This window comes from Penicillium hispanicum (genome assembly GCF_028827665.1).
Source record: "Penicillium hispanicum strain IBT 35686 chromosome Unknown utg000001l_segment0_segment0, whole genome shotgun sequence".
Lineage (NCBI taxonomy): Eukaryota > Fungi > Ascomycota > Eurotiomycetes > Eurotiales > Aspergillaceae > Penicillium > Penicillium hispanicum.
The window spans coordinates 223395-250857 of record NW_026623193.1 but is presented as its reverse complement, the minus strand read 5'-3'; the positions used below and the strand labels follow the sequence as shown (position 1 = coordinate 250857).

The window sequence follows — 27463 nt, the reverse complement described above, 5'->3', positions numbered from 1 at the left end:
ATTTCCTGATGGCTTTGGGAACGATTGAAGGTCTAGTTGGCGGTACCGGTGGTCTATATATGCAGTGAGTTCTTCTCGCAAGCCAAATGAACCTGAAACTTCGTTTCTTCGGAAGACCAAAGTACCATGGAGGGCCGAGCTGGAATTTGTATGAGTGATCGATGAGCACACCATCCATCGCATCCCCGCCTGCGTCAGTCGTGAGGGAGATCAAATGTGAAGTTCATAGCATCAAAGTGGGCCGCGATGGCGCGATGCGGGAGAGCCTGAGAGGCTCGAAAAGCACCGGCGAGACCCGTGACTGGGCGGAGTCCAATTAGACTTGTCGAGACGGACCACTGGACTAGATTTGCTTCTACAAATTCTCTCGGGCGAGAGATGCTCCCCATGCACGGCGGAGAGGCTGCGTTGACATGACGCCGCAAACTTGGGGGGGGATGCAGTCGCCTCCTCGGGGATTCATCGCTATCACCAATAGAAGGGGGAAGAGATATAGTCGACAGTTTAGCGGGATCCGTGTTTATCACATCTTCAATCCATACTCTGCCATGACCATCAGCTCGCCATGCAGAGACCTGCGCAGTCGTAGCTTTCTTCTTCAGGTCGCTACGCGGGAAGGGGCCCAGCTTCATTTCTCCAGCGAACCACACGGTAACCTTCTCTAGGTCCACATGAAGACGGCCATTCCGATAGGCATCAAGTACGGCATGGTAGTTGACTAACTCCTCCTCGGCAATATCGAAGGGATCACGATACATGTACTTGAGAGATTGGATTCTCCATAGTACATCTGGATGTAGGTCTTGAGACTCCGTAGGGTCAACTCTGTATCTGGTTAGAGACCAGACTTTCCTAGAACTCAGCATGCTTCCTCACGGGCGGGATAGTGGCATATTCTTGAGGGCCCACTGTATGCCTTCCCGGCAACTTTCCACGTTTACGCCCTGGTCAATCTGCTTTTCAAACTGCCGGATTACCTCGACCCGTCGACTACTGGATAGTTAGTTTTATCCAAAATCAATTAGGAAAGACTGTTCTCTACCTCGGGTAATCGATACGGTACATTGCCTTTTCAACTTCATGCCTCGGGTAGCGCTCAAACATCTCGTCCAGACTGAGCCCCCGTTGAACCAGACCGTTCTTCGATTCTTTCTTGGCTTCTTCCATATTAGAGGGATAGAAAAGAGGCAGTCGATGTAGAAAAGGGAGAGCGATAGTTGAGAATGACCCCAGATACACCTGGTGGGCAAATCGGGCTTGTAACCCAGTAGTCCCTTGGCAGATGGTTAACGGAGGAATAGGGAACTTTGTGTCGGTGTGGGGGCCTCGCATTAATAGTTAATCCTTTCCATGTGTTGCTTAGTTAAGCGTACCCCCTTAAAAGGGAAACTTATTTTACATAACCTACAAGAGTTCTACACAGGGAAGGTTTGTGATTAGTACGTTGATACTATTATTCTATTCGGTAGCATATTTAGATCCTTGATCCCTGTAGGATATTTATACATATATATATATATATATATATTCTTATATATAAATCTACAAGTGTAGCTATGTAGCCGGAAGTAGCTATTGGCACTTCTGCCAGGTACATTACCACAATTCTACCTTTTTGATATTAACTAAAAGGGGTTGCTGGAACAGATAAGGGATTCTCTATTAAGCCCCGCCGCGCCTCGCGCAGTGGCAACCCTTGTATACTCCACGGCACAAGGCTAATTATGAACCACAGACATTGAATGATCGTCTTAATGTATTCTTATGAAATAAATCTATGGCTTCAGCGTCTGTAGACACGAATTAAAAACTGGATGATGCTAGGAAGTGGCAGGTTATGTTTGCAAATTCATTTCGATTGAGAGAAAGACCAGAAGCGATACAAATAAAAAAAAAAATGCAAATCACCATAAATCCGAGCGACAAATACTATTCTCAGAATGTTGCTCCAATATCGACAAGCCATACCAGTAGCCCAACAAGGACGCTTGTTGAATTCGCCTTCCAATCTCCTATCGGGGTCTCCAAGATATGGAAAATACGTCGCCTCTTCTATCCATGACACAGCGACGACTATTTAACTGTTGGGGAATCCAGCTTTCAGGTTATCATATGAGGATGCCGGATAGCTCAGCTCGTTCTGGCTGGTGTCCAAGGCTCCTGTGCCTCCAAATGCATTCACAACCTACAGCCCGTCGAGTCAGTAAAAGGAAGCCACCAAAGAGCCATAACGGCTATATGAGACATACCGTTGTGATCAAACTGTCAGACCCATTCTTGTCAGCGCTACTCTCCCACCACATGCCACCTCCGAGGCCCTTGGACATGATGTACTGGGCTTTCAGCTGAGCCACATGCGGATTGTCATAGCTGATCATGAGTTTCTGTGAGGAGTCGTAGCTGTAGCTTGCAATGATGTCGTCTACATTGGTAACAGTGGCACCCGATTGGGGGAGTGCCTTGTAGTCCCATACGCCATTCTCCCAGCTGCCACTGCCAACGCCACTGAAGCTTGTGCCAGGTCCGTTGGTGTTCGTGAAAGAACGGCCGTATAGCGGCATACCCAGCACAATCTTGTTTGCGCTGACGCCGTTGGAGGTGTAATAGTCGATGGCCTGCTCGGTATTGTAGGGTGTGCTGGCCGGGGTGCTTGTAGATGCGTAGACATTGGCATCGTGGCCGGCGATGGTGTCCCAGCTGCCAGAATAGTCGTATGCCATAAGGTTCCAGAAGTCCAGGTACTGATCCATAGCTGACAGTTCCAGCTTTTGATAGTTTGTAGGTCCTGAAATGGTTATTAGAAGGAGATCCATTTCCTCCCCAGACGGAACTTACCAGCTGGGCTGGCCGCAGTGATCAGGAAGTGATAGCCGCTTGCATTTGCTGCACTATAGGTATCTAGGGCCTACAGATGACCGATTATGTTAACCATATTGACCCCTCACTATTCCGAAGTCATTTGGATGGAGGAAACTCACCGATCGTAGGGCTTGGAGTGTAGACACCATATTGGCAGCTTGCGTGCTGTCGGCAGGGTACTGTTCCTCGTTTAGCAAAGCCTCGAACCACAAACCTTCTCCTACTCAGAGTACATACCTCCCAGTCAATATCAATCCCATCAAACCCCAGGTTTTTGACCAGGTTAACTGCAGAGTTTGCAAATTCTGTTCTTCCCGCCGCCGTGCTCAACGGAGACGCAAAGTTGGAAGAGTAAGTCCAACCGCCAACTGACAGGAGCACCTTCAGCTGGCGGTTCCTTTTCTTGAGCAAAAATAGTTGCTTGACACATCCATAGACGTTGTTACCCTGGTCATTCCATGAATCGGTAGAGTAGTGCTTTTCAATATCGGCCCACGAATCTGAGAGATACACCTCTCCCGTGTCGGAGTGGACGTTGGCAAATGCGTACAGGATGTGAGTCAGCCGTTCGGCTGGAAGATCCTGAGGATTGAAGTTTCTTCCATAGATAGCCTGTAGTATTATGTTCATTAGAATGATTGCTTGGAATCAGGACGACCTCACGGTAAGAACTAACCCAATTCACGAAGTATGCCACGGAACGGTATCCAGTGGCACTGTCGCGAGCCTCAAGGTCTGTCGTGCTCGCTTCTCGGGAAGGAATGACAGCCGCATTTACCAGCCATCCCAAGCTCAGAAGTGTAGGAAGTATAAGCTTCATACTGGAAGATATTCAACAATCTATGCTTGAGGAATTTGTGGCGTAACGATGGGGAACAGAGGAACATCAACTCAAGGAGGGAGACAACGTCATTATTTGTAGTCCAACCCCGACACCCTCGATATCTCTCCTGGTCGTCTGTCTTCCAAGCCACAGAGATCCCCAAGCTGGAAGTAAGCCTCTGGGTCCGCAAGACCGAACGTTACGCTGCCTACAGAGTGACTGCGAGACGGACGCCTTCAGAGTCCTCGACGCACTTCCCTTGGGTCTATTCGTCTATCATGGCATGCGATTCGACGGTAAGAATGAGTCCTGCATAATCGTGGGTTCAATATATGCGCATGGGACATCGTGAAGAGGGAACACCTGCCATCCCTCCATCACCGGGGATTCCGCGCAGAACTAAGAGGACGCCACATTCCAGAGAGAGCGCAACGAAGCCATTCCAAAGCACCCAGATGCTCGGTATCCCCTCCACCCGAGGCGACTTCCGCAACAAGGTGTGTAGTATGCAGCAAAAGGGCACGCGATAACATGCGCACCGTGGAACGACGATCCTTTGTGACGGGGCTCGAAGGGACCACCCGCGTGGTCCAAGTGGACTCGAGGCCACCCAATCGGCAGCATGGATCCCGGGGGATGGGTGACATCGTCATCTGGGCGCGGTGCGATCTCTCCGTCGAGGAAAAATACGTCGGGGTGTATCTCGGCGGTTCAACGCCCTTCTGTCGGCCTCGGAAGGCTTGATCTCCCGCATGTTGCATCTGCGTCGATCTCGTCGGCCCAAGGTAGGTTTGCAGCGGTGCTTGGATGTAACTTGGATCACGGTATCATCCCAACTGACTGTTCGCTCGTTGCCGAAATCAACATCTGGGGTTAGGGGAGGAGGAGGGGACGCGGACGAATGAACGTTAGATAGGACCCTCGGCGGCGCGCTCTGCAGGAACGCATCACCCGCGCGATACGCCAATGTAACACTCGGGCCATGCGACCGGGGCATGTGCCATACCACCCAAGATGGAGGGCGAGAAGTCTGGGGCGACAGTGTCGATGTCAGTATGAGCATCGCCGAAATGATCAGGAGAAGGGGGGTTGTTGGGGAGTGAATCCTCACGGGTGGAGACGGGATATTACCGTCTGCAGATGGATGCGGACTTGCAGAATGCCGTGCAGCTCCGATGTCTATCGGCCCTGGATGTCTCAGATCCGATCGGATTAATGCAGCGTCAGAGAAGAGGCCGGTGAAACCATCGCCACTTGGCGCAGAGAATAAAGGCGCAACGCATCTCTTGTCTCAGCCGTGGAAGCTTGGATGCCCGCCTTCTATAATTTATTGGCCAACGATTGTTTATTTCGGACCGCCCAGTCCACCACGCTCTCTCTGAAGATGGTTTGATTCTCCAAGAACTCAAACATGGTGAGTTGGAACTGCCTCCGACTGGCTATGTAGAGTTGGAGTTGTCTGCGCACGACCAGGCCGCCGAGCCTCCAGAGGCTTGGTAGCTATGGATGATGCTAACAACAGATCCATACGTTCCAGCAACCATCAAAAACGACCCAGAGGCGATCACAACCCCGCTGAAGCAGACCATCAACATCCATCTTGGCGATCGATCGATCCTGCCCTGGCTCCAGTTGTCGTAGAGCCACATACATCCCATGGGTTGAAACGACATGAGAGTGCCCAGAAGAGCCCCGATAAGGGAAACCAGACTGTCGAAGACGGGGATGGCACTGGCGATGATATAGGCAACCAGGGTAACCCCAAGGGTACAACCGAGCCAGGAGGCCCAGTGGATCACCGTGTTGGCAGTCAAATGCCGGGAGCCTTGAAGCAGACGGATGAAAATGAATTTGGACGGGAACTTTGGATGATCAGTACACAGTCAACTCTTCTTAGATTTGGGCAGACGGACATGAATAACCAGCATTGTGGTGACAATCAGCCCCGGCAGGCCGAACCCATAGCTGATCTTCTTCATAGTTGGACCAGCAGATCCCAGGGCAGGCGATGCAACGTATGAACCACAATAGTAGTATACCACACATCCGATGGTAAGATAGACCGCAGTAACAACGGTCTGGCAGATTCCTAACGAGCGAGGGTACATGCGAGGATCGCGCATTTCCGAGACGATGGAAAAGAACGATGGCGTGCCCGCATAGGCAAACACGATCGTGGACACAGCAGCAATGCCATCTGCGAAAGTTGGACTAGCAACGATCTTATAGTCCGAAACCCAAATGCCATCCTGTGGCGCAGATGATGGGCGATCTTCGACCCCGACGGCGATTGTGACGGTGAAAACTATCGTAGCCATCGGGATTAGGCCGTGTTTCCCAGATCGCAACCACACACTTACTGGCAGTGAGAATGCAACACAATCCTCCCCATGCAAGCCAACTCATACGCCCTAATGTCTGAATGCTTCCGAGTGTGAATCCTAGAAGGGCGGCGATGGCGACAAAAACAGCAGTACAAATGCCATGTGTTGAGACAGCATTCAACGCAATCGAGACTCCCAGCATTCCAGAGCCGGCCACGAAGACCCAGTCTAGTGTGAATCAATAAGGGATATCAGCACTGGTGCCGAGGACTTCTCAACTCACAGAGAAGAAAGGATGTCGCAAAGAATATCCGGCCGGGGCGACCAAACAGAAGGTCCCCTACATCGTCGATCCCGTAAACCTCGCGATGACGAACCTTGAAGACACCGACAATGTAGCCGGACCATGTTGTAATGGCAGAAATCACGCATAGCACTACTACCCCTGGGACTATACCGAGACTGTCAAAGGCGACTGGGATGGAGAGGACCCCAAGGCCAATCTGGCACTTCATCATTAGTGCAGACGTTCCCACCCACCCTAGCTAGTCGAAGTCAGTTTGTGGTTGATTTCGCATCTCTAACCGGACATACACTGCGATAGTCTGGGCCCTCTTCCGTGATCTCTCCAAAGACAGCATCATGCGAGAAGGCTTGACCTTCCCCGTGGCCGGTTTGTGAAGGGACCGGAGATAAGTTATCGTTTTCCTTCTTCTCCGGCATGATTCTTATAGATTTGAAATATTCGACTGGGATATTGGATTCCAGTGGACTCAATTCGGGGAAGTAAGTCATTGCTTTTAAAGTGGCTTCACTATCAGCCTCGGATCGCAGGCCGATGCAACGTTATCGTGGGCCTCCTTGCCTCCTTGGATGGACAAAAGTCACCAGAAGCAACCGGCAGCGAGGGAGAAAGGAATCTGCAAGCTACGTGCAAGGGTGAGCGACCGTCGGTCAGTCCGCTCGCTGTAGAATGTGCCATTGTTCAATGCGTTTCCAGATGCTAGGAGATGTAAACGGTCTACTACTTAGAAAACATTAACACATTTGTATTGCTCTCTTTCCCACCCATCTAGTTTGAATAGCAGGCTATGCTTACCTATGTGCGTAAAATCGTGATTGATATACTGTCTATAAATAGGCGTTTAGTCTTGTTATTGTATATCTGAGTGATGAGACAGCCACCTGGCGTCTAGTATAGATAGCCTGACTTTCTAGGCCTCTTCCTCTTTCTATTGATTGCTCCAATTTCGAGCGTATTCAGTCCCATCTCGACACTAGATCGGGAGCTAATACACCATCAGATCTTGTATATGTCTATTGCAATACCATACTGCAAATTGCATGTCTCATATTACGACAAATCCGAAGTTTAAAGACCCTAAGGTTGTGCGGCTCTTCTGTTCCTTGATAGTCTTGATAAGGTCGCTTTCCATTAATAGCTACTGTTGTTGGTAATGTCAGAATTTGTCGACCGGAACCCCCCCCCCCCAGAAAGTGGGATGTCCAAATCGGGGTCCAGCTGAGCTCATTAGGCCTTGGAGCGGGTCCGCCAAGAGCTCGGATTCGGCAGCATTATAATTCCGGTCTCCAAGGCCTAATGAGCTGAATGCCCCGCATGTCCGTACATGGCTTAGCTTGAAAATCTCTGCTGACAAATAGAATGCCCAACTCAGGTGGACGCCTTCCTCCCATCAACAAATCAACAAACGTCAGCAGTCCAACTAAGCTTCATCAACAGGTCCGACAATTCAGCCCACATGGAGAGAAAGCACTCGTCGCCAATGGCGCCCACATTCATGGTGTCCGCACCAGGAAAAGCCATTGTCTTCGGTGAACATGCCGCAGTGTATGGTAAACCCACTATTGCGGCAGCGATCTCACTCCGATCCTATCTCCTCGTTACGACCCTCTCCAAATCTCACCGGACCGTCCAACTGAATTTCAGGGACATTGGCCTCAACCATACTTGGGAAATCGACACTCTGCCATGGAACATCTTCCACCACCCTTCGAAGAAAAGGTTCTATTACTCTGATGTCGACTCCCTCGATCCCCAGTTTCTCGAAGCCATCCTGCCATATGCAGAGGCCGTGTCGAAACACCTTCCAGCGAAGGAGCGAAAAACCCATATCAAATCTGCAACCGCCTTCCTCTACCTCTTCCTCTCCCTGGGCTCCGCGAACAGCCCTGGATTCATCTATACTCTTCGATCCACTATTCCGATTGGCGCCGGTCTAGGTAGTAGTGCGAGTGTTTGCGTCTGCTTAAGCACCGCACTACTTCTTCAGATCCGCGCCCTTGCTGGACCCCATCCAGATCAGCCTCCTGAGGAAGCAGAGACACAGATCAAGCATGTCAATCGCTGGGCCTTTGTGGGAGAGCTGTGTATACACGGGGACCCCAGTGGAGTCGATAATACGGTCTCCGCGGGTGGAAAGGCGGTGCTCTTTCAAAGAAATGCTTCTGGGCCCCCGTCTGTGATTCGTCTCACCAACTTCCCGAAATTGCCCCTCCTTCTGGTCGACACTCAACAACCACGATCGACCGCTATCCAGGTAGAAAAGGTGAAAGCGCTCAGAGTTCATTACCCCGAACTAACAGAAATGATCTTGGATGGGATTGGCAAACTGGCCGCTTCGGCACTGGACCTGATTTCGTCGGCCGATTTCGATAGTAGTGGTACCTCGGATGCTCTCGAGCACTTAGGAGCCTTGATTGGAATAAACCATGGGCTCTTGGTCTCATTGGGAGTCTCTCATCCCCGGCTAGAGCGTATTCGCGAGCTCGTGGATTATGCGAATATTGGTTGGACAAAACTCACCGGTGCTGGAGGTGGTGGATGTGCTATCACGCTCTTTCGACCAGATACCGAAGACCAAGCTATTCAAGAGCTGGAGCGGAAGTTGACCGCAGAAGGGTTTCGAAAATATGAGACTATCTTAGGTGCCGACGGAGTGGGGGTGCTGTGGCCTGCTGTATTCCGAAATGGCACTGATGGAAAAGCGGTTGAAGAGATTGATCAAGAGATGTTTGAGAATGCTGACGGCGTTCAAGGTATCAACCAGCTGGTTGGAGTGGGAGTGCAAGAAAATCGGGAAGGCTGGCAGTTTTGGACGCGAGATGTTTCTCCAAGGTGAGACACGGACAGCTTCCCTGGGGTTCAGCCGTGATGTTGCGGGCACGTCAAAGGTATCGGAATCTCTACACACCAGAAGGAAGATAAGAGACAACCCCTGCAGTCTTCAATCTTCTATTCTGTCCTTCACTCCAATCCGAGGACCGACACGATCAGGAAAATACACAGAAATAAACGTAGCGTCGTTTTGATACCTTCTCATCCATCGACGGTCCAATTTTGGCTCAGATAGGCCATTTCGCTTCGCATTTAAAACAAATTCTGTCTACTATGTCATCGACACAGGATGGCTTTTCGGCAGGCGACGTTCGTCTTCCCAACTTTCACAAGCTCGTCTGTCCTGCGCCACCATCACCACGACTCACGACCCTCAAACATCGCTCAAATCCTCATCATAATCGTCCAACACAGCGATCCGAACGTCTGGAAGACGCTCGCGAAACTTCTGAAGCGTCTTGGGGGTGAGTTGTGCCTGGGGTCCAAAAACAACTCGTTCAAACCTCCCAAACTGACGCTGTAGGGTTTGTGTCGTGCCTGCGTTAGCCTATACTTCACTGAAATGCTCCGCTGCCTTACCTTGGGCTGTCCGGAAATGGTGGAGATCATCTTCTGTGAGATAGACCACTCCGATTTGCAAACGAAAGTGACCCCGTATTCTTCTCGAACGGTCGCTCAGCGAATGAAAGCGGCGTGGATCTCGATAAGCTCCAGGCCAGGGGCCCTGAGCCTAGGCATGCAGAACTTGAGCGGGCGGCAATCGACGATCAGCTTTAGGCAGCGGAGTCTCGGAAAAATCACACCATGGAGCGCACGAGTGCTGCTTCGAACGTTTTCTCGCTTCGAATCGACCAAGTTGCCGGTGGTGATGAAGTTGGCATAAAACTGCCGGCGGCACGACTTGATGTGTGCGAATTTCTGCGGAAGGGAGAATTGGCAAAGTTTGGTGGCTTGTCGCCAGAGGATAGGCATAGCTTCCTCGAACCAGACTCTATTGATGCGGCCACATCGAGCTAGGGTAGGGAAATCTGCGAAGATGAGTATGTTGCCTGCGCCCTTGCCTTGATATTGTTTCGAGTCCTTGACGACCAGCCAGGAAAGGATTTCACCGACAAGCTCAGGAATGCAAACCACCCGCTGAGCTGCCGTCGTTGGACTAATGTCACGCATGGGAAGAGCGCTAAGGATGATTTAGTAGACGGACTGCTGAGGTAGAACTACTGAAAAACTTGCAAGGGTGCTACTTAGAGTAGGCAAAGAGTGGAAGGCGAAAGAAAGGACATCTTGGAACATCGAATTCGAGCTACAAAAGTCAATTCATAAGGAAGTTCCCAGGTCTGTTTTGATAGCTCTCAATGGGATATTCCACTCTTTCCAAGGATGTAGACTTTCTCATTTAATGGGGCCTTGGGGTTCGCATAGTTATATCTATGGGATCCACCCACTGCTAGAGTGCACGATGCTGGCGTGAACCACATACCTTAGGTAGTTTCTGACTTTTAAGACATCAAGGGCCAAATATCAAAATGCGCCACCATATAAACGTTGTTTTGAAACGACCGTCCTGCATATGTCGATTCGAATAGATCAACTGCTTATACATAGCGAGGGATTTTGGATGTAAGTGGAGATTATTTACGGCAGTGTTGTACAATCACATAGTTCGTGAGACCTACCCTCCAGGAGAACAATGAGGTGCTCAAATGGCGTAAATCGTAGATAGAGTGGAGCCATCCACTGTTTGTACCGACATCCGTTCTCGGACTGTGAAGTGAGTGGCCATCAATGGCCATACTTGGCTCTGAGCCCCACATCCTCTATACTTACATCCACAGACTTGTCTAGACACTCGTGAAACCCGTCATAGATCTGCTCGCAGTTGACCCTCCGAATCGTACATCTTTAGGGTAATGCGGTCTAGAACCACTTGTCTACTACAGTAATACGCATCTGATAGTCATACTAGATGTCATGATTTCATAGATTAAACGGGACGTACCACAGAAGAACATTTGATGCTTCGCAGGAAGGGACACAATAAATTCAGAAAATATGGGTATCCGGAGTTTGCAATCACAAAAGTGCAGGATTAATGCTTGATAAATGCCATGCAACGACGAAACCTTTGGGTGATCGGTCGAGATATAAGCTAGAGGAAGAATAGAGCAATGAACGGGTGAAAGCTCATGTTGTTGCCCGCACATGTCGCGGGAGAGACTGTGTTGTTGTTTCTGTGTACTGTGGTGGCGCCAGGTTCACATCAACGACGGGCTCGGACACGAGTGCGGTCACGGATCGTGGGCTGAAGAATTGGTTCAGCTCTTCCTGAGTCACGATCACGCCGAGTGATGACTTGAGGGAGTCAGCGTGTCCGGGCTGGGTGGTCACCTGGACCGGAAGCCGAAGGGAGATTGAAGGAGTCAAGACATTCGTGCCCGGCGTGTGGTAGGACAAGGAAAGCTCCAGGGAGTAAATGCGAGATATCAGGCAGGTATGAAACGTGGGGACGAAGGTCTTCGAAGTCGGGAGGGTGATGGGAATGACGACGGAGGCAGTATAATATGTATCCCCGTCGAACGAAGACGATGGGCTAATCGAGTCTTCGGAAGCGGTGGAGTTCAGCGAGTCACGGCGCTCTGCCTCCGCCAGAGAAGAGTGTCTCTCCCACTGCGCGGAGGCAACACACATGCTCGACAATGGAATGGACTGGTAAAAGAGGCCCTGTCCTATTTGGGAGAAAGGCATGATGCCTGACTGGCAAGGAAAATCTTCCCACGGAGTCGCACTGTAGAACGTGCTCGCTTTCAGCTTACTAGTCATGGAGCCCAGTCGGGGAGGCAACTCATTGCCTACAGGCTCGAATCGCAGTTGCACAGTTGCGACAGTGCTGACGGTGTCGCGAGCCTCACAGCTGAGAGGGAGCAAGCGAATAGGCTTGGGCTGGGAGGCTGAAGCAACCAGTCGGCCCAGTTTACCGCGTAGGAATCCCCGCTTCACGCTCTTCTCCTTTCGAGTGTAGTAATAGGTATGATCGATAACGTTGATGGGAGGCTCTTCTTCCACAATGGGGACGATGCGAACCTTCTTGGCAATATTGGCCAAGGGCTTGAGATGACAAGGGTCTGTAGAGCATCGCTTGAGCACGCTCGCCCGCACCGTGTATGCGATTTGACACATATCCGGCGTCAGGTCATCTAGAAGAGTCTTGCCATCGCCGGCGAGCATCGGATCTCCCAGCGTGGGAGGGAGCATGATATGTGAACGCTGGACGTGGGTATGGTTGCTAGGGTGTGTGCAAACCTGTGGCAACAGACGACCTGGGACGACGAAGGTGAAGGGGAATGTGTACGAGCGGCCGGCCTCCAGGACTCGCGGGGTCGGGTATTCCGCATCTTCAATGGGTTGGCGGAGCTTGAGAAACATCTGCTGGGAGCCAGTGCGGCCGGGGCAGGCAGTGCGTTCGACTGTCGTTCGCGACATGCCTTGATGGAATTAGCGGTGGGGATTTGCGAGCAATTGGCAAAACGAAGCGTGGATTGGCGTACCTTGGAGCACAATTTCAACTTCGTCAAAGCGGGTTTCATGTTCCACGGTGATGATGACAGTGCCTTCAATTGGGTCGCCAGTAGTGAACGAGCTCACCAGGCCCTGTTGCTGTTCGGCCAGGTCGATCTCGATCTTGGGCTGCGAGCGACGGATGAAAACATCCAATGAATCAGAGCCGCGACTCACGATTGAAGTCGCAGCCATGGCGCGTCGAAGTGAATAGCTGAGAGGGCAGAGAGAATAGAAGGGGTAATTGGGCTGATAGAGGATGCCGGGAAGTATGTAGGAGGGGCAATCGGTGACAAGGCCGCAATGCCAATAGCACCGAAGAACGAGGACTCGATTGCGACAATGGGATTTGAAGTCCGATGTCGTTATATAAAAGAAAAAGGAAAGTAGAAAGTGGAGCCGACGACAACCGCGTCGTAGATCGAGCAACTGGGAAGTCCCCAGCAGCGTAGTAAGTATGTGTCAAGCGCAAGAGTGGAGGAACAATCGACCGCGACACGATCGAGCTGCGTCGCTCGATCCCTATTTATTCCAATGATTCATTCCCGCGCAGACAGTGTTTACCAATCCAATCCGCCTACCGTTTAACCCGTGGTGAGTCATGCGTCCCAAGCTACGGGGGAGAAATGACGACTGATCGTCTGTGATGCAGTTTCAAGGGAAAAGCTCCAGGCCAAACTTGGGGCTCGAGGTGATTGGTTGCGCTATTTGTCCACGCTCACGCCCTTGGATTGACATTCACATTCATCTTCGCATTCATATCCACATTCCGTTTCACTCGAGACTACGTCCTTGGATGAGTTACGCCGATCGAAGCTCCTCTCACAATAGCTGTCGCTTGCGCCTCGCGACATAAGAGTCACCCGCTGGGAGGATGCTGCCACTTCCAAGGGACAATCAAGAGGTGCACCAAATATCCCAAACCCCCAGAGCGGGTCGAACCAGGCCGAGACAGTCGGTGGACCGCGCCTTACGCCGACATGCACGCCCTTCGAGACTCCACTCGCGCCGTGGCCCACTCATGTTCCCCGGCGTCATGGACGCTCGGTCGTCCACGATGACGGGGCCAATCATCGTCTCGCACAAAGGCGCGGAGGCGGTCCCAGCTGACCAGCACTGGGGATGACCAAGCATCTGAGGATATATTCACGCCTCGTGTCCTGGTGTGGAAAGCCATCGGGCAGTTCATACAAGACCGACTTCGGACCCCACGACCATCACGCCAGGCTTTTCCGAGGAGAAGTCGTGCTCGGCAGGCTCCAGAACTTTCCGGCCATAACCGAGTTCATGCCGAGTGGATACGCAGAGCGGAGGACTTCGTTCGGGGGCGATGGCGGAATCAGGAGGGAAGATTATTCACGCTGTGCAAGTTTTTCCAGGGTTCCTGTCGAGAGCCTGATCATCTTACCAGCGTGGGAGTCCAGTCGCTCGGCGTGTTGATTGAACGCCGGAACTCAAATTTTGGAATGGATGTGTTCCTAATGTTCATCAATGTGCATTGTGCAGTCTCTCATGGGCTATCATCTGTTCTGGATAGGCTACGGGCTGTTCCGACTGATTAATTACGGTTCATATCCGTGGTGCGTAGGCAGATAAAACCGTACTCAAAGAACGTCGAGGCATAGAGGTCCATGCTTGCTCTTGTCTCATACAGGCCGGCACTCAAAAGGAGAGTAGCCGGGCTGCATCCAGCTCAAGATTAGCCGAGAGAAGGCGGCAAACCGAGCGAGGCAAGAGACGTCAAGAAGGGTCTAAGGGTGCGCCGTAGCGGAGAGGGGGAAAGATGAGAAGGATGCGATGCAATGCCGCATATGGGGATATCAATTATGAAGATTCCTAGGTATGTGAAGCCCAGACAGCACGAACGCCAGCATCAGACGCCAGAACTTTCCAAAATTAGTATGCCACCCGGGTCCGCATATCCTGCAGGGTCGTTAGCTATCGTGTCCCCTGTCAAGCGGAGGAGTAAAGTCGATACTTACCGAGATCTTGCGCTCGATCTCCCGCACGGACCGATCAAGCTCCGCTGCGATCATCATCTTGGTGTCGTTCGGCAACAGGAAATACATCTCACAAAGATCACCGTCAATCACACCCTTCACGGGCGCATAGTAGCCGCGGTAGATCAAGTGATCCCGGCCAGCCAGAGGGGGGTGCTGGGCGGCCATCTGCATTTCCAGGCTCTGGAAAAAGTCGACATCTTCACGGCTAACGAATGGAACAAACATGCCGATCGTGCCCTGGAAGCCGGTCCAGACAACAATATCACGACCGCCTGCCACGAGTTGGGCCTTGTGCAGGCTGGTGGGAATGTCTTGGGTGTAGTAGTGGACCATCAGCTCCAGGCGGTTGGGTGTTCCCTGCAGGTAGCCACGCTCATGGACGAGGTGGGCACCGGATCCATCCTCGTCGGCCTCTTCTGAGACCTTGCTCGGGCACCGCATCAGCCACAGGTTGCCAAATTTGTCACCACCTGCGACAGTTTCATAGTCCACCATGGCTGTGGAGGTTGTCCAACGAGCGATAGAATCGTCCACGAATGGAATCAGGATATTCTCCTGATACTTGTACACGACAAACGTGACACTCTCACGGACATCGCTCACCACGATCCGACTGCCTTGCGTCTGCAGGCCAACAATCATCCGAGGAACTACGGGAGCTTGGCATTTGCGCAGAAGTTGTTTCATACCTAGGTCGTACAGACGAAGAATGGAGCCCACTCCAGCCAGAAGTCGACCTTGGAATGCGAGGAGGGCGAGGGGTGGCTCGTCGACCTTCGTCTTGTGGATAAACTCCAACTCACGGCCTTCCTCCTGGAATCGGTAAATGTGGATGAAGCCGCCAGAGGATGACGGAGGGCTAGCAATCATGTCCTTCGCAGTTCCCACAACCAAGAAAGTCTCGTCATCCTGGCTGGAAAATGGTACCGCAGCAACACTGACTGCGGCTTCATTATCTTCGAGATCGAGAGTGAAAACCACCTCTTTGGAAGAAACCGGGTCCACAATCTGGATGCAAGAGGCCCAGTGTCCTGTCCCACGAGGGTAGCCGAAGTCGGCCGGTGGCAAACTGGCAACTTCGCCGTTGCGGGCTTGTGAGTCTTGAATAAGACTCTCCCGAGTGGCAGGAGACAGGACATTGTTATCAGATTCGATTACATAGAAGAGTGGCAGTTCCGGATGTTTGACGAAGCGACGAGGGGTATATGCCAAAGGAATAGACTCCTGAAGCATGTTGTTGTCTAATTTGTCAATGGAAAAGATTCTTCAGAAATTGTCAGCGACGGTATTCCACAATTCAAAAAATCTGGTGCAGGTGGTTGACGGGGATTGATCTCAGTAGGAACAATTGGTTAAATAAATTAAAGTTGATCCACATGGTTATTCGGGCCCTTATTTTCATCATATGATCAAGGAATTGGGAAGGCTGGAGGGTAAGGGGAGCTGCAGGTAGAAACGTACCGTAGATTTCGGCCTTGAATACCGATCATTCCTTCAACACACTGCTCGCTCGAGAAGTTCCATCCCCACTCCAGGCCAACATAGTCCAGTGGGGTGAGCATGAAGCTCTTGGTCTGAATGTCGGAATATCCAAGCCACGGGCGTGAGCTGAGAGCCAACACGGCGGTCTGGCCCCGAACGGAGACCTGGGACAGTTTAACAGGCTTAGCCCCCAAGAAACGAGTCCGGGTGTCGGAGAGCTCGCCCGTCACTTCGTCTAGTACAGTTCGGAGATAAACTCCAGAGTAAAGGCCGATGTGCAGATAAAGTGTAGTGCCTCCTGAGCTCGAGTCCGCCATAGACATGATATTTAGAGCCGATGGCGCAGACGTCAAAGCCTGAACAGATTTGTTCTCTAGTGTTGAGTCCGGATCCAGACTGAGGATTCGAACAGTTGAGTCGTCGCAGCCAACAGCCAAGAAGGAGCTGCGAACCCGGCCCTCGGGAACTTCGCCAAGGCTAAGGCAAGTAACAGTACCTGACATCTGTCGTCTTTCATCATACTCAGCAAGAGATCCGTCGGCATCCATCTCGAAATAGACGATTTCACCGGAACTGAGAGCTACGGCCACTTGCCGTTCATTTGTAGCGGCAGCGACAATAGAACGATGCTGAGGAGCAGGCCATTCGTTGACTCGATGGTCTGCCAAGAGATGACGAATTCCACGGGGGTGTACTTGGATCAACGAATCCTCGCCCAATTGTTGCACGGCCAGCGTAGGTGCGCTCGAAAGGAAGCCTGAATCGGCAATTTCTTCCACGATCTCTCCGATACCCAAGACAAGGGTACCATTGGCGAAAGAAAGGACAATATACCGATCATATTCGTCCGATCGTGTAAGCTTGGTGGTCCAAACTGCGGATGGTACTGTTCTAAGCTCAGACTCGACAATCTCCGAAACCTCCAGCCCGTGCTTAAGGGTTCGAAATGTACTGCGGGCACCGGTGCCGCAAACTGAGTAGATTTGGGGGGCATCATCCTCGGTGAGATTGACAATCTTGCTATCAATCAACGGGTTGAGGGAGTTCAGGGATTCCATGAGATTCAAATTCTCCGACGGGCGGGGCTGAAAGAAGACCGGATCGTAGGTAGCAGAGGGGTCAGCAGAGAAGGAGTCGCTGGTGAACTCTGTTTCCTCGTCATCATCACCAAGTTTTTCAAATTGATAAAAATGATGGTTACCGGCTTCACTGGCAACATATAGGAAACCGCTCTTGAGAATCAAGAGATTGGATGCAACAGGCACAGTGTCAAAGTACTTGATCTTCAATCTCTGAACCTCGCCAGTCAATTGCCCATTTTCATCCTCGACCATGTCAAGTGTAAGCTTGAACATGTCGCCATCCTCGGTCTGGAGAAGGAAAAAGAAGGCACCTCTCATCTTGTGCATCACACCAGACACAATGGATCGCTTCCGCTCAGGATTTTCTGTTGGTCCACTGCGACGCGGGATGGGCACGCGGAAGGCATCTTGGTTGGAGTGTCGGTAAGCGATGCTGTCTTCGGCGCAGACAAGAACACCGCTGGGTCCATCGGCCCCTCCCGGAACCTGGAACAACATATTTGCAGTTCGATCAACAGGATCGGACCACTTGCGAACGACATGATTCAGACCCAGATCAAGCTCATAGTACACGAGGGTCTTCTCGATCTCCTCGTATGCTTGGCCGGTGGGATCTTGATCGGCTTCGGAATAGTCCACCTCGAGGGCAGCAAATACAGGGTTTTCATAGCCCACATCCAGAGCAATCATTGCAAACACCAATGTCTGTGGCTTGTGTGCCTCCAGTGGGGACGAGATGGTCAGTTCTGCCTGTGAGTTACGGTTCAGAACATAGACCAGCTTGTTCTTCTCCACTGATGCGATCAAACATGCACGCCCCTTGGGATCCACAGCAAGGTATTGGCCCGGAACAACCCGACGAACCCCAGACTTGCCAAATGTCTCCAGGTGGATTCTGTTGAAGCGGTTTTGGGAGGGAACGTATTCAATGATGGTAATGCGTCCGGAATCCGAGCCGATAATAATGTAATCTGGAGAATGACTCAGCACGGTTCGCGCGTAGAATTTACAGCGTCAACGTTGCTGGCCGGGGCAGGTCTGCTACCCGTCAAGGGGCTGCTGGTTCAGAATACCAGGACCGTGCTACCCGGGAAGCTTGAAGAATCACTAAGTTGAACTCGTAAATGCAGGCTCGGGCCATTGCAAAGACGTACCTTTATTGCTTCCTGCGAGTCGGAATGCAGCCAGTGAGCGAATGATGCCGAAGACATCTTGCGAAAAGATCGGCGTGACCTTTCCGAGGGCCGGGTCGGGGCGATGGATGGTCAGCTTTGAACCAGACGCGGTGACAATCTGCTGCTCTTTGGTCCCAGCAAACTGACCCAAGATGGCCTGTGTGATCGCAGTTGGAGGCTGGATCGTTAGGGAGTACATGAACATGTGCGAGGTGGTAGCCATGGTGGGCAACTAGCTCGCAGGTCTGCACCCCCAATACGAAGCAGAAAATGCAGTTCGTCGATGCAATTGCAGGCCAGGCGATGCAAAAGATCACATCAATCCCATCGCTGCTGGGTGGAGTCAACAGAGAAGAAGGACTCCCCAGAGTTTGGCACGGTCGAAGTTGCAGATGAAGCTCTGCGTGTCCGCAGGATAAGAAAAGGTGCAAAATTGCAAGTGCGAAGCGGGTCACGTGGACCGCAACGATCAGTTTCGACCGCCTTCTGCAATCACCGCCCTTATGTAATAGCGGAGGCCCGGTTGGGATGGGGCCCTAGCAATTCACGAGAGCGTCGCCTCCGCGTATCTACCCATCGCCTCTCTTTGCATCGGGTCCTCGCAAAGCCATTGCTGATTCCACTCGATTGCCTATCTCTCCTCTTGTTGCTTCTGCTGTGGTTGCCTTTGTCACCAACAACTCTTCTCCTTTGTACTCGAGCTCATTCCCCCTCCACCCCACTCGGCGGTTCTTGTCCTCGTACCAACTATGGCCGACGACACTGGCGTTGCAGATGACGCCCCCATTACCTTCACTGTCAAGTCCTCGACTGACGCCAAGTTTACTCTGACCCTTCCTATCTCCACTCCGGTGTCAGAGCTGAAGCTGAAGCTTTCGAGCTCCGAATACGCTGATACCCCCGCCGATCGCCAGCGCCTAATCTACTCCGGTCGAGTGCTCAAAGACAATGAAACACTGGAAACTTATAAGATCAAGGATGGACACACCATCCATTTGGTTAAGAGCGCAGCGAGCAACCAACAACGGACGGCCCCAGCTGGCCAGGCCGGCCCAGCAACGTCATCCGCTGGTGCTACTCCGAGTCAGCCCGCCGCGGGTGTTCCGACCAATCTTGCTGCAGGCACTGGCAACAATCCTCTTGCAGGCTTGACTGGTGCTAGATATGCCGGCTTTGCCCAACTTCCTGGGGCGGGTCTCTTTGGCCCTGATGGTGGGGTAAGTTGAGTTCCCACCAAGAGTGACCATGTTCTAAAAGAAGCACTGGGGAGGCACTGTGTCACTAACACGGGATATTCACTGTAGATGGGTCCCCCACCGGACACCGAATCCATGCTCAATATGCTCGAGAATCCTCAATTCCAGTCAACCATCAACGAAGCTCTCCAGAACCCCGCGATGATCGATATGATGATCCAACAGAATCCCATGCTCCGCGATATGGGACCTGGCGTCCGCCAAATGATGCAAAGTCCCGAGTTTCGGCGAATGTTAACAGATCCTAGTTCTATTCGGCACATGATGCAAATGCAGCGGGCGATGGGGATGGGAGGCGGTGGTCTCGGCGGTGATAACGCCTTTCCAGCACCCGGCGTCACTAACACTACTGCTGAGGAAAACAATTCCCAGCAGCAGACCACACAACCAAATCCATTCGGCCAAATGCCTCAGAACCCGCTTGGAAACCCGTTCGCTGCTCTCTTTGGCGGCAATCCCTTCGCAAACCCCGCCCAGCCCTCGGCCACCGGTGCGACACCCAGCGACAATCAGACTGACGCCGCTCAAGGCACCACACCTACTACTGAGAGGTCTACAACTGGGGAGGGCACAACTCCCGAGGCTGGTCAAAGTGCTCAGAACCCCTTTGCCGCTCTCCTTAATCCCGCCCTGTTTGGCAATGCTGGACAGGCGGGTGCCAACCCATTCAATCCTCAGCAGAACCCTTTTCTGCGTGACCCTGCATTGATGGCTCAAATGATGCAAGCTATGGGGGGACAAGGTGGGGACGGTGGCGTCGCGGGCGCGAACCCCATGGCGGCCTTGTTCGGTGGCGGCGGGTTTGGCTCTCCACAGCCACCCGACAATCGTCCTCCTGAGGAGAGGTATGCCGAACAGCTCCGCCAATTGAACGACATGGGCTTCTTTGAGTTCGAGCGGAACATTGAAGCGCTGCGACGATCTGGCGGTAGCGTGCAAGGTGCTGTTGAGTACCTACTGAGCGGCTGAACTCATCTGGGCCCTCTTCACTCCTTCCTTCTTGACCTCCAAATTCTCTAGCTGTCTTCATTCTGATCCCAATGTATTTCATGGCCCCCGATTTGTTTTTGAAGGTCACAATTGGCCCTTCCAAGTGATGATGACGTCCATTCCCCTCTTCGCATACTCCCACTAAATGTGGAATTTCTCTTTTCATATCTATTTATCTCTTTGGACCTGGACAAGCCTCGGTGCTGGTGTTCCAATTGTCTGATGGTAATGGACCCTCTTCTACAATTCCATATTCAGTTCTCTTGATTGTTTAAACCATGCAAATTCTATAGCGAAAACGACCGGCTTGATCAGTCACCTAAGTGTGTAAGGTAGTCCTTATTGCACAGCTAGGTACCTACTGTACCTAAGCAACTAATAACACCCTTTTCCACCTAGGTACACATGGGACATTTACGACGACACGACTCCATTACCTACCAGGTCGGTCGGTATCGTGCTCATAACGTAAGCGCTGGCTGGAAGAAATATCTCTTAGGTAGCCTCAAGGCTGGATTCGACAATCCGAAAAGGTTCCTTAGAACCTAGCACTCAGGCGATATAACACTACTCTCCATGAAAGACAGCTACTCTTCTACTTGAAGCGCCAAGATTGATACCTAGGTACTCCTTTCCGTGTCTGCATTTTGATTTGCTGGTGCTTGGCGATCCTCGTAGTCCATACCTTCCCACCCGGGCAGGTCTCCAGCGCCATTAGGTAATCCATGTTGACACGCTGGAGCTCCGATCGTCATCACCCATCCCCTCGACCCCAGACGTGCAACAAAGTCTAGTGTTGGCCTTGCGGCATTCGGTGCCGATTTCATTCGTTAATCCTGATCCCCCTTGCCGTGCTGTCCATCTCACGATCGAGTTCCGCTCGTCCATCGCTGGCTTCTAGGAATCCACCGATTCACCGCCAAGAATCACTGAAGCGCATCGGCCCGACCTTTGTCGATCGCCTATATAACTTCACCAGCCGCGAGAGAACTCACGCTTGAGTCTCGCCGGGGTCAAGGCTAAGGGCTGGACTGTCGTCTCTGCTTTGACATCTGTGCTCACTCACCCACCGACGTACGATCTTCCCAGGTTGCGGAGTAGGTGCATGGGTATCCGTACCTTGCGCTTTCTCTCTGGACAGAGCACGAAAATACTGGAATTGTTTCGCAATGCATATGGTGGCTTCTAGGCCAATGCGCCTTGGTACTTGGGCGCTACGGATGCTATCATTCGTGTCCTGCGCTTGGGCGTTCTACATCCCTGGTAAGCTCCCTTCATGGTGGATCAACTTCACTCTGCAATGCTGACCTTGACTTCACATCCAAGGCTACTCAATTACTCGGTACAATGACGATGAGCCTATTCCACTTCTCGTGAACAAAATCTTCTCCGACCACACCCAGCTCCAATATGCCTACTTCGACCTCCCTTTCGTCTGCCCCCCGAGTGGCAGATCGCACGGCGGTTCACCATTTGGCTCGGGCCAGAGCATTTCGCTCAATCTCGGCGAGGTCTTACGTGGAGACCGCATCATGACGTCCGATTTTGAGCTCACTATGGGGAAAGATGTGGAATGCCAGGCTCTCTGTACTCGTGAGATCAGCCGCTCCGACGTGAAGTGGGCCCGTCAACTCATCAAGGAGAACTACGTGATCGAGTGGATTGTGGATAATCTGCCAGGCGCAACCAGCTTTGTGACTGTCGACCGAAGTCGCAAGTATTACGCCTCTGGATTCAAGCTTGGGTATCAAGATCTCTCTCCAACCACTGCCCAGGCTCGTTATTTTATCAACAACCACTTTACAATTGTTATCCGCTGGCGGAGCGCACCGGAGGGGGGCAAAGTCATCGTTGGATTTGAAGTGTACCCAAAAAGCATTACTGCAGAGGACCGCAAAGAAAATGGCTGTCCTAAGGCCGTACACAAGGACAGTGAAGGCCTTGGTCTGTACATTGCGCCGAACATGTCCCGACTGCGAGAAAAGTACTCGGGCCTGTCTTACATTCCGGAGGACGACGACGACGATGATGGCGCCACGCTGAAGGTTCCGTATACCTACTCGGTCTACTTCCGCGAGGAGACGAAGATCGAGTGGGCCAATCGCTGGGATTTGTACTTCACTAACCATGAGGAAGGATCAATGACTCATTGGCTGGCGATCATTAACTCGTTGACTATTTCCACTGTGCTGGGAGTGACGGTTTTCGTTATTTGGAGTCGCACTGTTCAAGGCGACATTAAGGGCCGTGGCGATGGAGCCATGGAGGAGCGGAAGCTGAAGAACAAGCCCGGACGGAAGAGATCTGCTGAGAAGAAGGGCGAAGGGCTACTAGACAACGCTGACGTGGAGCATGATGCTGATCTCTCCTCGGAGGATGAGCCTTTCGAGGACACAAGTGGTTGGAAGCTACTTCATGGAGATGTTTTCCGCATCCCAGCTTACAGTGGTCTACTGGCCCCGTTGGTGGGCTCGGGAATGCAGCTGCTTTTTATGGCTACTGGGCTTTTGTCGCTTAGTTGCTTGGGTGTCTTGAACCCCAGCTTCCGTGGCGGCTTTGTCAGTGTTGGTATGGGTCTGTTTGTGTTTGCTGGCCTTTTCTCTGGTTACTTCTCCGGTCGACTTTACAAAACCTTTGGCGGATCCGCATGGCGCAAGAACACTTTGATTGTAAGTCTTGGGAGGATGCACTCATCTCATTCTTTGTGGCTAATTCAATTTTCAGACGGCCCTACTTTTCCCTGGCCTTACATTCTTTCTCGTTCTGATCTTGAATCTGTTTGTTTGGGCCCAGGCGTCAAGCACTGCGATTCCATTTGGCACACTGGTTGGTCTGCTTGCCCTATGGCTTCTGATCCAGGTCCCTCTGGTCTACATCGGTAGTTGGCTGGGATATGTGCGGGCAAGTTCATGGGAACATCCTTTGAAAACAAACTCGATTGCTCGCCAAATTCCCCTTCAGCCTTGGTATCTGCGCAGCCCTGCCGGCCCACTGCTCACAGGCTTGATCCCGTTCGCTGTTCTTTTTATTGAACTTCTCTTCGTGTTCAAGAACTTGTGGCAGGACAAGAGTGGCTACTATTATGTGTTTGGGTTCTTGAGTGTCGTCTCTGCTGTGCTCATTGTGACTGTCATTGAGGTGACTGTCATTGCCACATATAGCCAACTCTGCTCTGAGGTGAGTCATAAGATGATTTCCTGTTTCTCGCGCGCCTGCTTACTCGCTGTTTCCTAGAATCACCACTGGTGGTGGCAGAGCTTCCTGACTGGCGGTAGCAGTGCCTTCTGGATCTTTGCCTACTGTATCTGGTACTATATGTTCAAACTCCATGTCACGGGCTTTGTGTCAGGCTTGTTATTCTTCAGCTACAGCTTCCTCGCCTGTACTGTGTACGGCTTGCTGACTGGCACCGTTGGGTTCCTGGCTGCCTATGTCTTTGTACGGCGTGTCTACAGGTAATCCCTCCCGATTTTCGTTTGTTTACTAGGCAGGCTACTAATACAAAGCGTCCTCATTAGTGCAATCAAGATTGACTAAAACCATTGCTGGCCTCCCTTCCCATCTCTCAGCCATCCAACCTGGCAACCAACTACCTCTTGACTTCTTCTTCGCCTCTCACGAATTCATCTGTCTGATAAGCATTGGTGGCGATGACCAACCACCACGGCGTATACTGTCTCTTTCCTTGCATGTCATAACCCGAGAGCGAATTTGCCCCTGCTGATATTGTCATATCTTGGTCCGTTTTCTTTTGATTTCTGTGTCTCTCCTACCTAGTGGAACCAAGGCAAGCGAGTTTTGTGTTGACAGTTGGCCCTATTGGACCATGATAAGTCAGTGGGTGCTGGGCTGTGTATTTTACTGTCGAGTTAAAAAAATGCAAATTGTCTCTCCTGGTTTCCTCTATTGAACACGCACCAAAATACTCGTCTCTGTCCCATAAGCCCACTGTCGTTGCCTCTGCTGTCTGCCTGTACCATCATGCATCGTTGCAGCCTGTGAGCCCAGGCTCTACTCCTTTCGTGACAAGCTATTATTCCCTTGTGCTGCTGTCATTCACTCCCAACCCTGACATATTAAAGTCCTACTCAACTTCCACCCATCCATCCTCTACCTCCATCCCACTTTCGCTTTGCAACTTTTTCAGTCAAACTTGTCCCCCATTCACACTTTCACCACTCTTCATTGTTTCATCTCTATCCTTCCTTCCTCAACTTCCAGACTTCTCCCATCTTCTTCTCCCACCCCTCAATCTTCCTCCTTTTACTCTTTCATTACACCCTTTCGATCCCAACGTGCCGATCATGGCTTCGGATCCCCTTGCAAACCCTAACCGTATGCCGCAGATCCTGGCCCCCATCGAGGAGAGCCGCGATCTTGCGGCTGACATGAGAGGGTTCACCTTGAACCCTGAGCAGCTCAAAAAGCATGGATATCAGCTCGAGGAGTACATGATCTATGATCTGATGAGAATGCGCCGCTGCAAACGCTGCCGCCGTATGTCTCTCTTTCATTTGAGTCTCGCCATTTTCTGTGCCAGTTTCACTGACCTTTACTCTTGCAGTTCGCATCCGCAGCAAAGCCCGCAAGTGGCGCAAGGCGCCAGAGCCCGAGAAGCCCAAGGTGGCGCCGAAGAAATTTGAGGGACCAGACCTCAGCACGCCGATGGAAGACCGGCCTGTTTGGACACGCACATTTGGCCCCAATGATGCAGTCAACCCATTTGCCACCAAGGAGAATGAGACCGACGTGGACCGGGCGATGACTGTGGCGCCAGACGAAGAGGGGGAGCAAGTCGAAACGGTAATTGATCCTTGGAACGATTCGGAGGGGGGCCGTAACATCAAGTGGCCCAAGATGCGCAAGCCCAAGTCATACGATACTCTGCTTGCAGAGACTGGGAAGCCGCGACCTGTCGACCGCTATGGCAAGCCCATGACTCACCACCTCTTCTCTTGTTGGACGGACCCAGGGACTAATGGTCTGGGTATCCGCATCGAATACATCGACGATGAGGTGTATGAAGAGCGCATTAAGGATATGCGTGTGGTCAAGAGGGCTGTCTGCGAAAGCCACCCCGGATTGGTGCGCGGTGGAGTAAGTGGACTTCACCCTGCCAGTACTTCTAATTCATAGCCAGGCTAATCAATTGAACCGTAGAGATTCACTTGTTGCAACGGGCGCATCTTCGGCCCGGGCTGCGTTTCGCACGACCATCATGAGGATGTCTATGATCTCGACCAAATGCGCAAGGAGTGGGCACTCCATGAGACCCCTCCCTTCTCCGGCGTTCAACGAGAAGCCATCGCTCTGGACTGCGAGATGGGCATCAACCGCGTTGGTGAATTGGAACTAATTCGGGTTAGCGCGGTGGACTTCTACACTGGAGAGGTCCTCATTGACTCGTTGGTCTGGCCGAGCAGCCTCATGTTGCACTTGAACACCCGTTTCTCCGGTGTCAACTGGAACATGCTGTATCGAGCCAAGGAAAGCGAGAATTGCATCTACGGGCGTGATCAGGCCCGTCGGCGCCTCTGGGAGTTTGTTGGGCCCCTGACCATTGTGATCACTCATGGCGGGTCCGCGGACATGCTGGCCCTGCGATGGATCCACCACCGCATAATTGATACTTTGGAACTGGAGAGCCGCCGTGTCGACCCGGAACCAGCCCGGTCGTTGAAGAACCTCAGCCAGATCCATTTGAATCGCCCCATTCAGCAGACGCGATTTGGCCACGACAGTTTGGAAGATGCGATGGCCAGCCGGGACCTGGTCAAATGGTACGTGGACAACTTGCCCGCCGAAATGAAGAAGGCCGTTGAGATGCCCGTCTCGAGCAAGGCTTGGTGGACCGCACTAGTGGAGCCGAACGAGCGTGAGAGACTGGGCGTAGAGATGCAGAAGTGGCTGCTGGTGCTTGGCCGCATTGAGGTCTAAGTCTTTGAGGTTGGAACCGAGAACGATTGGAGATGAAGAACTGTGGGGAAGGAGGAAAAATGAACAGAAAGGTCGCGGTGGACACAGCACAAAGCTTTGCTATTTCCTATTTTTTGCATTGCCTATTCTTACTTAGTGAAACTCCTTGGTGTTTATCTTGCGATTTTTATCATTCTTTGGTGCATTTCCGCTCGTTTCAGGTGTAGTCTGAGTGCTGCAATGAAGATCACCACCATCAGCGTCACTGCACGGGCTGCTCATTTTACCCTCGGGGCTCCGACGGTATGTTGGGGTGTGAGGTGTGATGCGTGATGCAAGACAGGAGACACGAGATGTGAGATTATCTGCGTCGCTTCCGTCCTTCTCTTTCGGCTACAGATCTTCCTCGACCCCCTGGGATGACACCTCTCGGGGAACAGATACCATGCTGGGCATCCAGAATTCGCCGCGTGAGCGCACCTGTTTGTTGCTCTTCCGTCACCAACGCCCCGTGTCCAGCATTCGCCTACGACGATCGGCTTTGATTGCGCCATTCTGCATCGGGTGAAACAGTCCGCGACTGCTGCAGACGTGGCTATGTGGGGAACGCCGCTCGGAAGGTTCCTCATTAAGAGCCGCGGGCGAAACGGCGGTGACCTTCTTGGCCTGGACAATCCGGGGGAGGCGTCGTCAACCAATGCTCGCGTGGACTGTGGGTTGACACCCCCTTCAGGTATATGACGTGCTTGGAAAGGGGGATTGCTCATTGCTCAGAACGGGGCCCCGAAATCCAAGGATTTGGAGCGGCGAAAATCCACCTGATGGATCACGATTCAACTCCGAGATCATACCCAGATACTTG

General features: G+C 52.0%; 10 protein-coding genes across 10 annotated transcripts; 4 read left to right on the top strand and 6 right to left on the bottom strand.

The window, feature by feature from the left end:
• Positions 1–194: 194 nt before the first annotated feature.
• N7459_000095 (uncharacterized protein) lies at positions 195–1167 on the bottom strand (the record flags this gene model as incomplete). The annotated part of the gene is made up of 3 exons (XM_056939280.1): positions 195–825; positions 877–990; positions 1043–1167. 3 exons carry the CDS (start codon positions 1165–1167, stop codon positions 195–197), a joined length of 870 nt encoding a protein of 289 aa, XP_056803560.1.
• Positions 1168–2077: 910 nt separating this feature from the next.
• Positions 2078–3679, bottom strand: N7459_000094 (glycoside hydrolase family 18 protein; the record flags this gene model as incomplete). The annotated part of the gene is made up of 6 exons (XM_056939279.1): positions 2078–2185; positions 2250–2785; positions 2836–2905; positions 2979–3038; positions 3097–3471; positions 3536–3679. 6 exons carry the CDS (start codon positions 3677–3679, stop codon positions 2078–2080), a joined length of 1293 nt encoding a protein of 430 aa, XP_056803559.1.
• A 1442-nt stretch (positions 3680–5121) lies between these two features.
• Positions 5122–6729, bottom strand: N7459_000093 (uncharacterized protein; the record flags this gene model as incomplete). Its single annotated transcript, XM_056939278.1, has 5 exons — positions 5122–5544; positions 5596–5987; positions 6043–6234; positions 6290–6551; positions 6601–6729. The coding sequence occupies 5 exons, from the start codon at positions 6727–6729 to the stop codon at positions 5122–5124; spliced, it is 1398 nt and encodes a 465-aa protein (XP_056803558.1).
• A 1061-nt stretch (positions 6730–7790) lies between these two features.
• Positions 7791–9146, top strand: erg12 (mevalonate kinase; the record flags this gene model as incomplete). The annotated part of the gene is made up of 1 exon (XM_056939277.1): positions 7791–9146. One exon carries the CDS (start codon positions 7791–7793, stop codon positions 9144–9146), a length of 1356 nt encoding a protein of 451 aa, XP_056803557.1.
• A 671-nt stretch (positions 9147–9817) lies between these two features.
• On the bottom strand, positions 9818–10312 carry N7459_000091 (uncharacterized protein; the record flags this gene model as incomplete). The annotated part of the gene is made up of 1 exon (XM_056939276.1): positions 9818–10312. The coding sequence occupies one exon, from the start codon at positions 10310–10312 to the stop codon at positions 9818–9820; it is 495 nt and encodes a 164-aa protein (XP_056803556.1).
• A 1014-nt stretch (positions 10313–11326) lies between these two features.
• N7459_000090 (arrestin (or S-antigen), N-terminal domain protein) lies at positions 11327–12892 on the bottom strand (the record flags this gene model as incomplete). Its single annotated transcript, XM_056939275.1, has 2 exons — positions 11327–12624; positions 12688–12892. The coding sequence occupies 2 exons, from the start codon at positions 12890–12892 to the stop codon at positions 11327–11329; spliced, it is 1503 nt and encodes a 500-aa protein (XP_056803555.1).
• A 1701-nt stretch (positions 12893–14593) lies between these two features.
• Positions 14594–18662, bottom strand: N7459_000089 (DDB1/RSE1 family protein; the record flags this gene model as incomplete). The annotated part of the gene is made up of 4 exons (XM_056939274.1): positions 14594–14620; positions 14680–15964; positions 16162–18235; positions 18419–18662. 4 exons carry the CDS (start codon positions 18660–18662, stop codon positions 14594–14596), a joined length of 3630 nt encoding a protein of 1209 aa, XP_056803554.1.
• A 526-nt stretch (positions 18663–19188) lies between these two features.
• N7459_000088 (ubiquitin domain-containing protein DSK2) lies at positions 19189–20664 on the top strand (the record flags this gene model as incomplete). The annotated part of the gene is made up of 2 exons (XM_056939273.1): positions 19189–19656; positions 19744–20664. 2 exons carry the CDS (start codon positions 19189–19191, stop codon positions 20662–20664), a joined length of 1389 nt encoding a protein of 462 aa, XP_056803553.1.
• A 1190-nt stretch (positions 20665–21854) lies between these two features.
• Positions 21855–24222, top strand: N7459_000087 (transmembrane 9 family protein; the record flags this gene model as incomplete). The annotated part of the gene is made up of 5 exons (XM_056939272.1): positions 21855–21948; positions 22012–23354; positions 23410–23862; positions 23920–24140; positions 24192–24222. 5 exons carry the CDS (start codon positions 21855–21857, stop codon positions 24220–24222), a joined length of 2142 nt encoding a protein of 713 aa, XP_056803552.1.
• A 767-nt stretch (positions 24223–24989) lies between these two features.
• N7459_000086 (3'-5' exonuclease) lies at positions 24990–26622 on the top strand (the record flags this gene model as incomplete). Its single annotated transcript, XM_056939271.1, has 3 exons — positions 24990–25182; positions 25250–25782; positions 25846–26622. The coding sequence occupies 3 exons, from the start codon at positions 24990–24992 to the stop codon at positions 26620–26622; spliced, it is 1503 nt and encodes a 500-aa protein (XP_056803551.1).
• Positions 26623–27463: the final 841 nt, after the last annotated feature.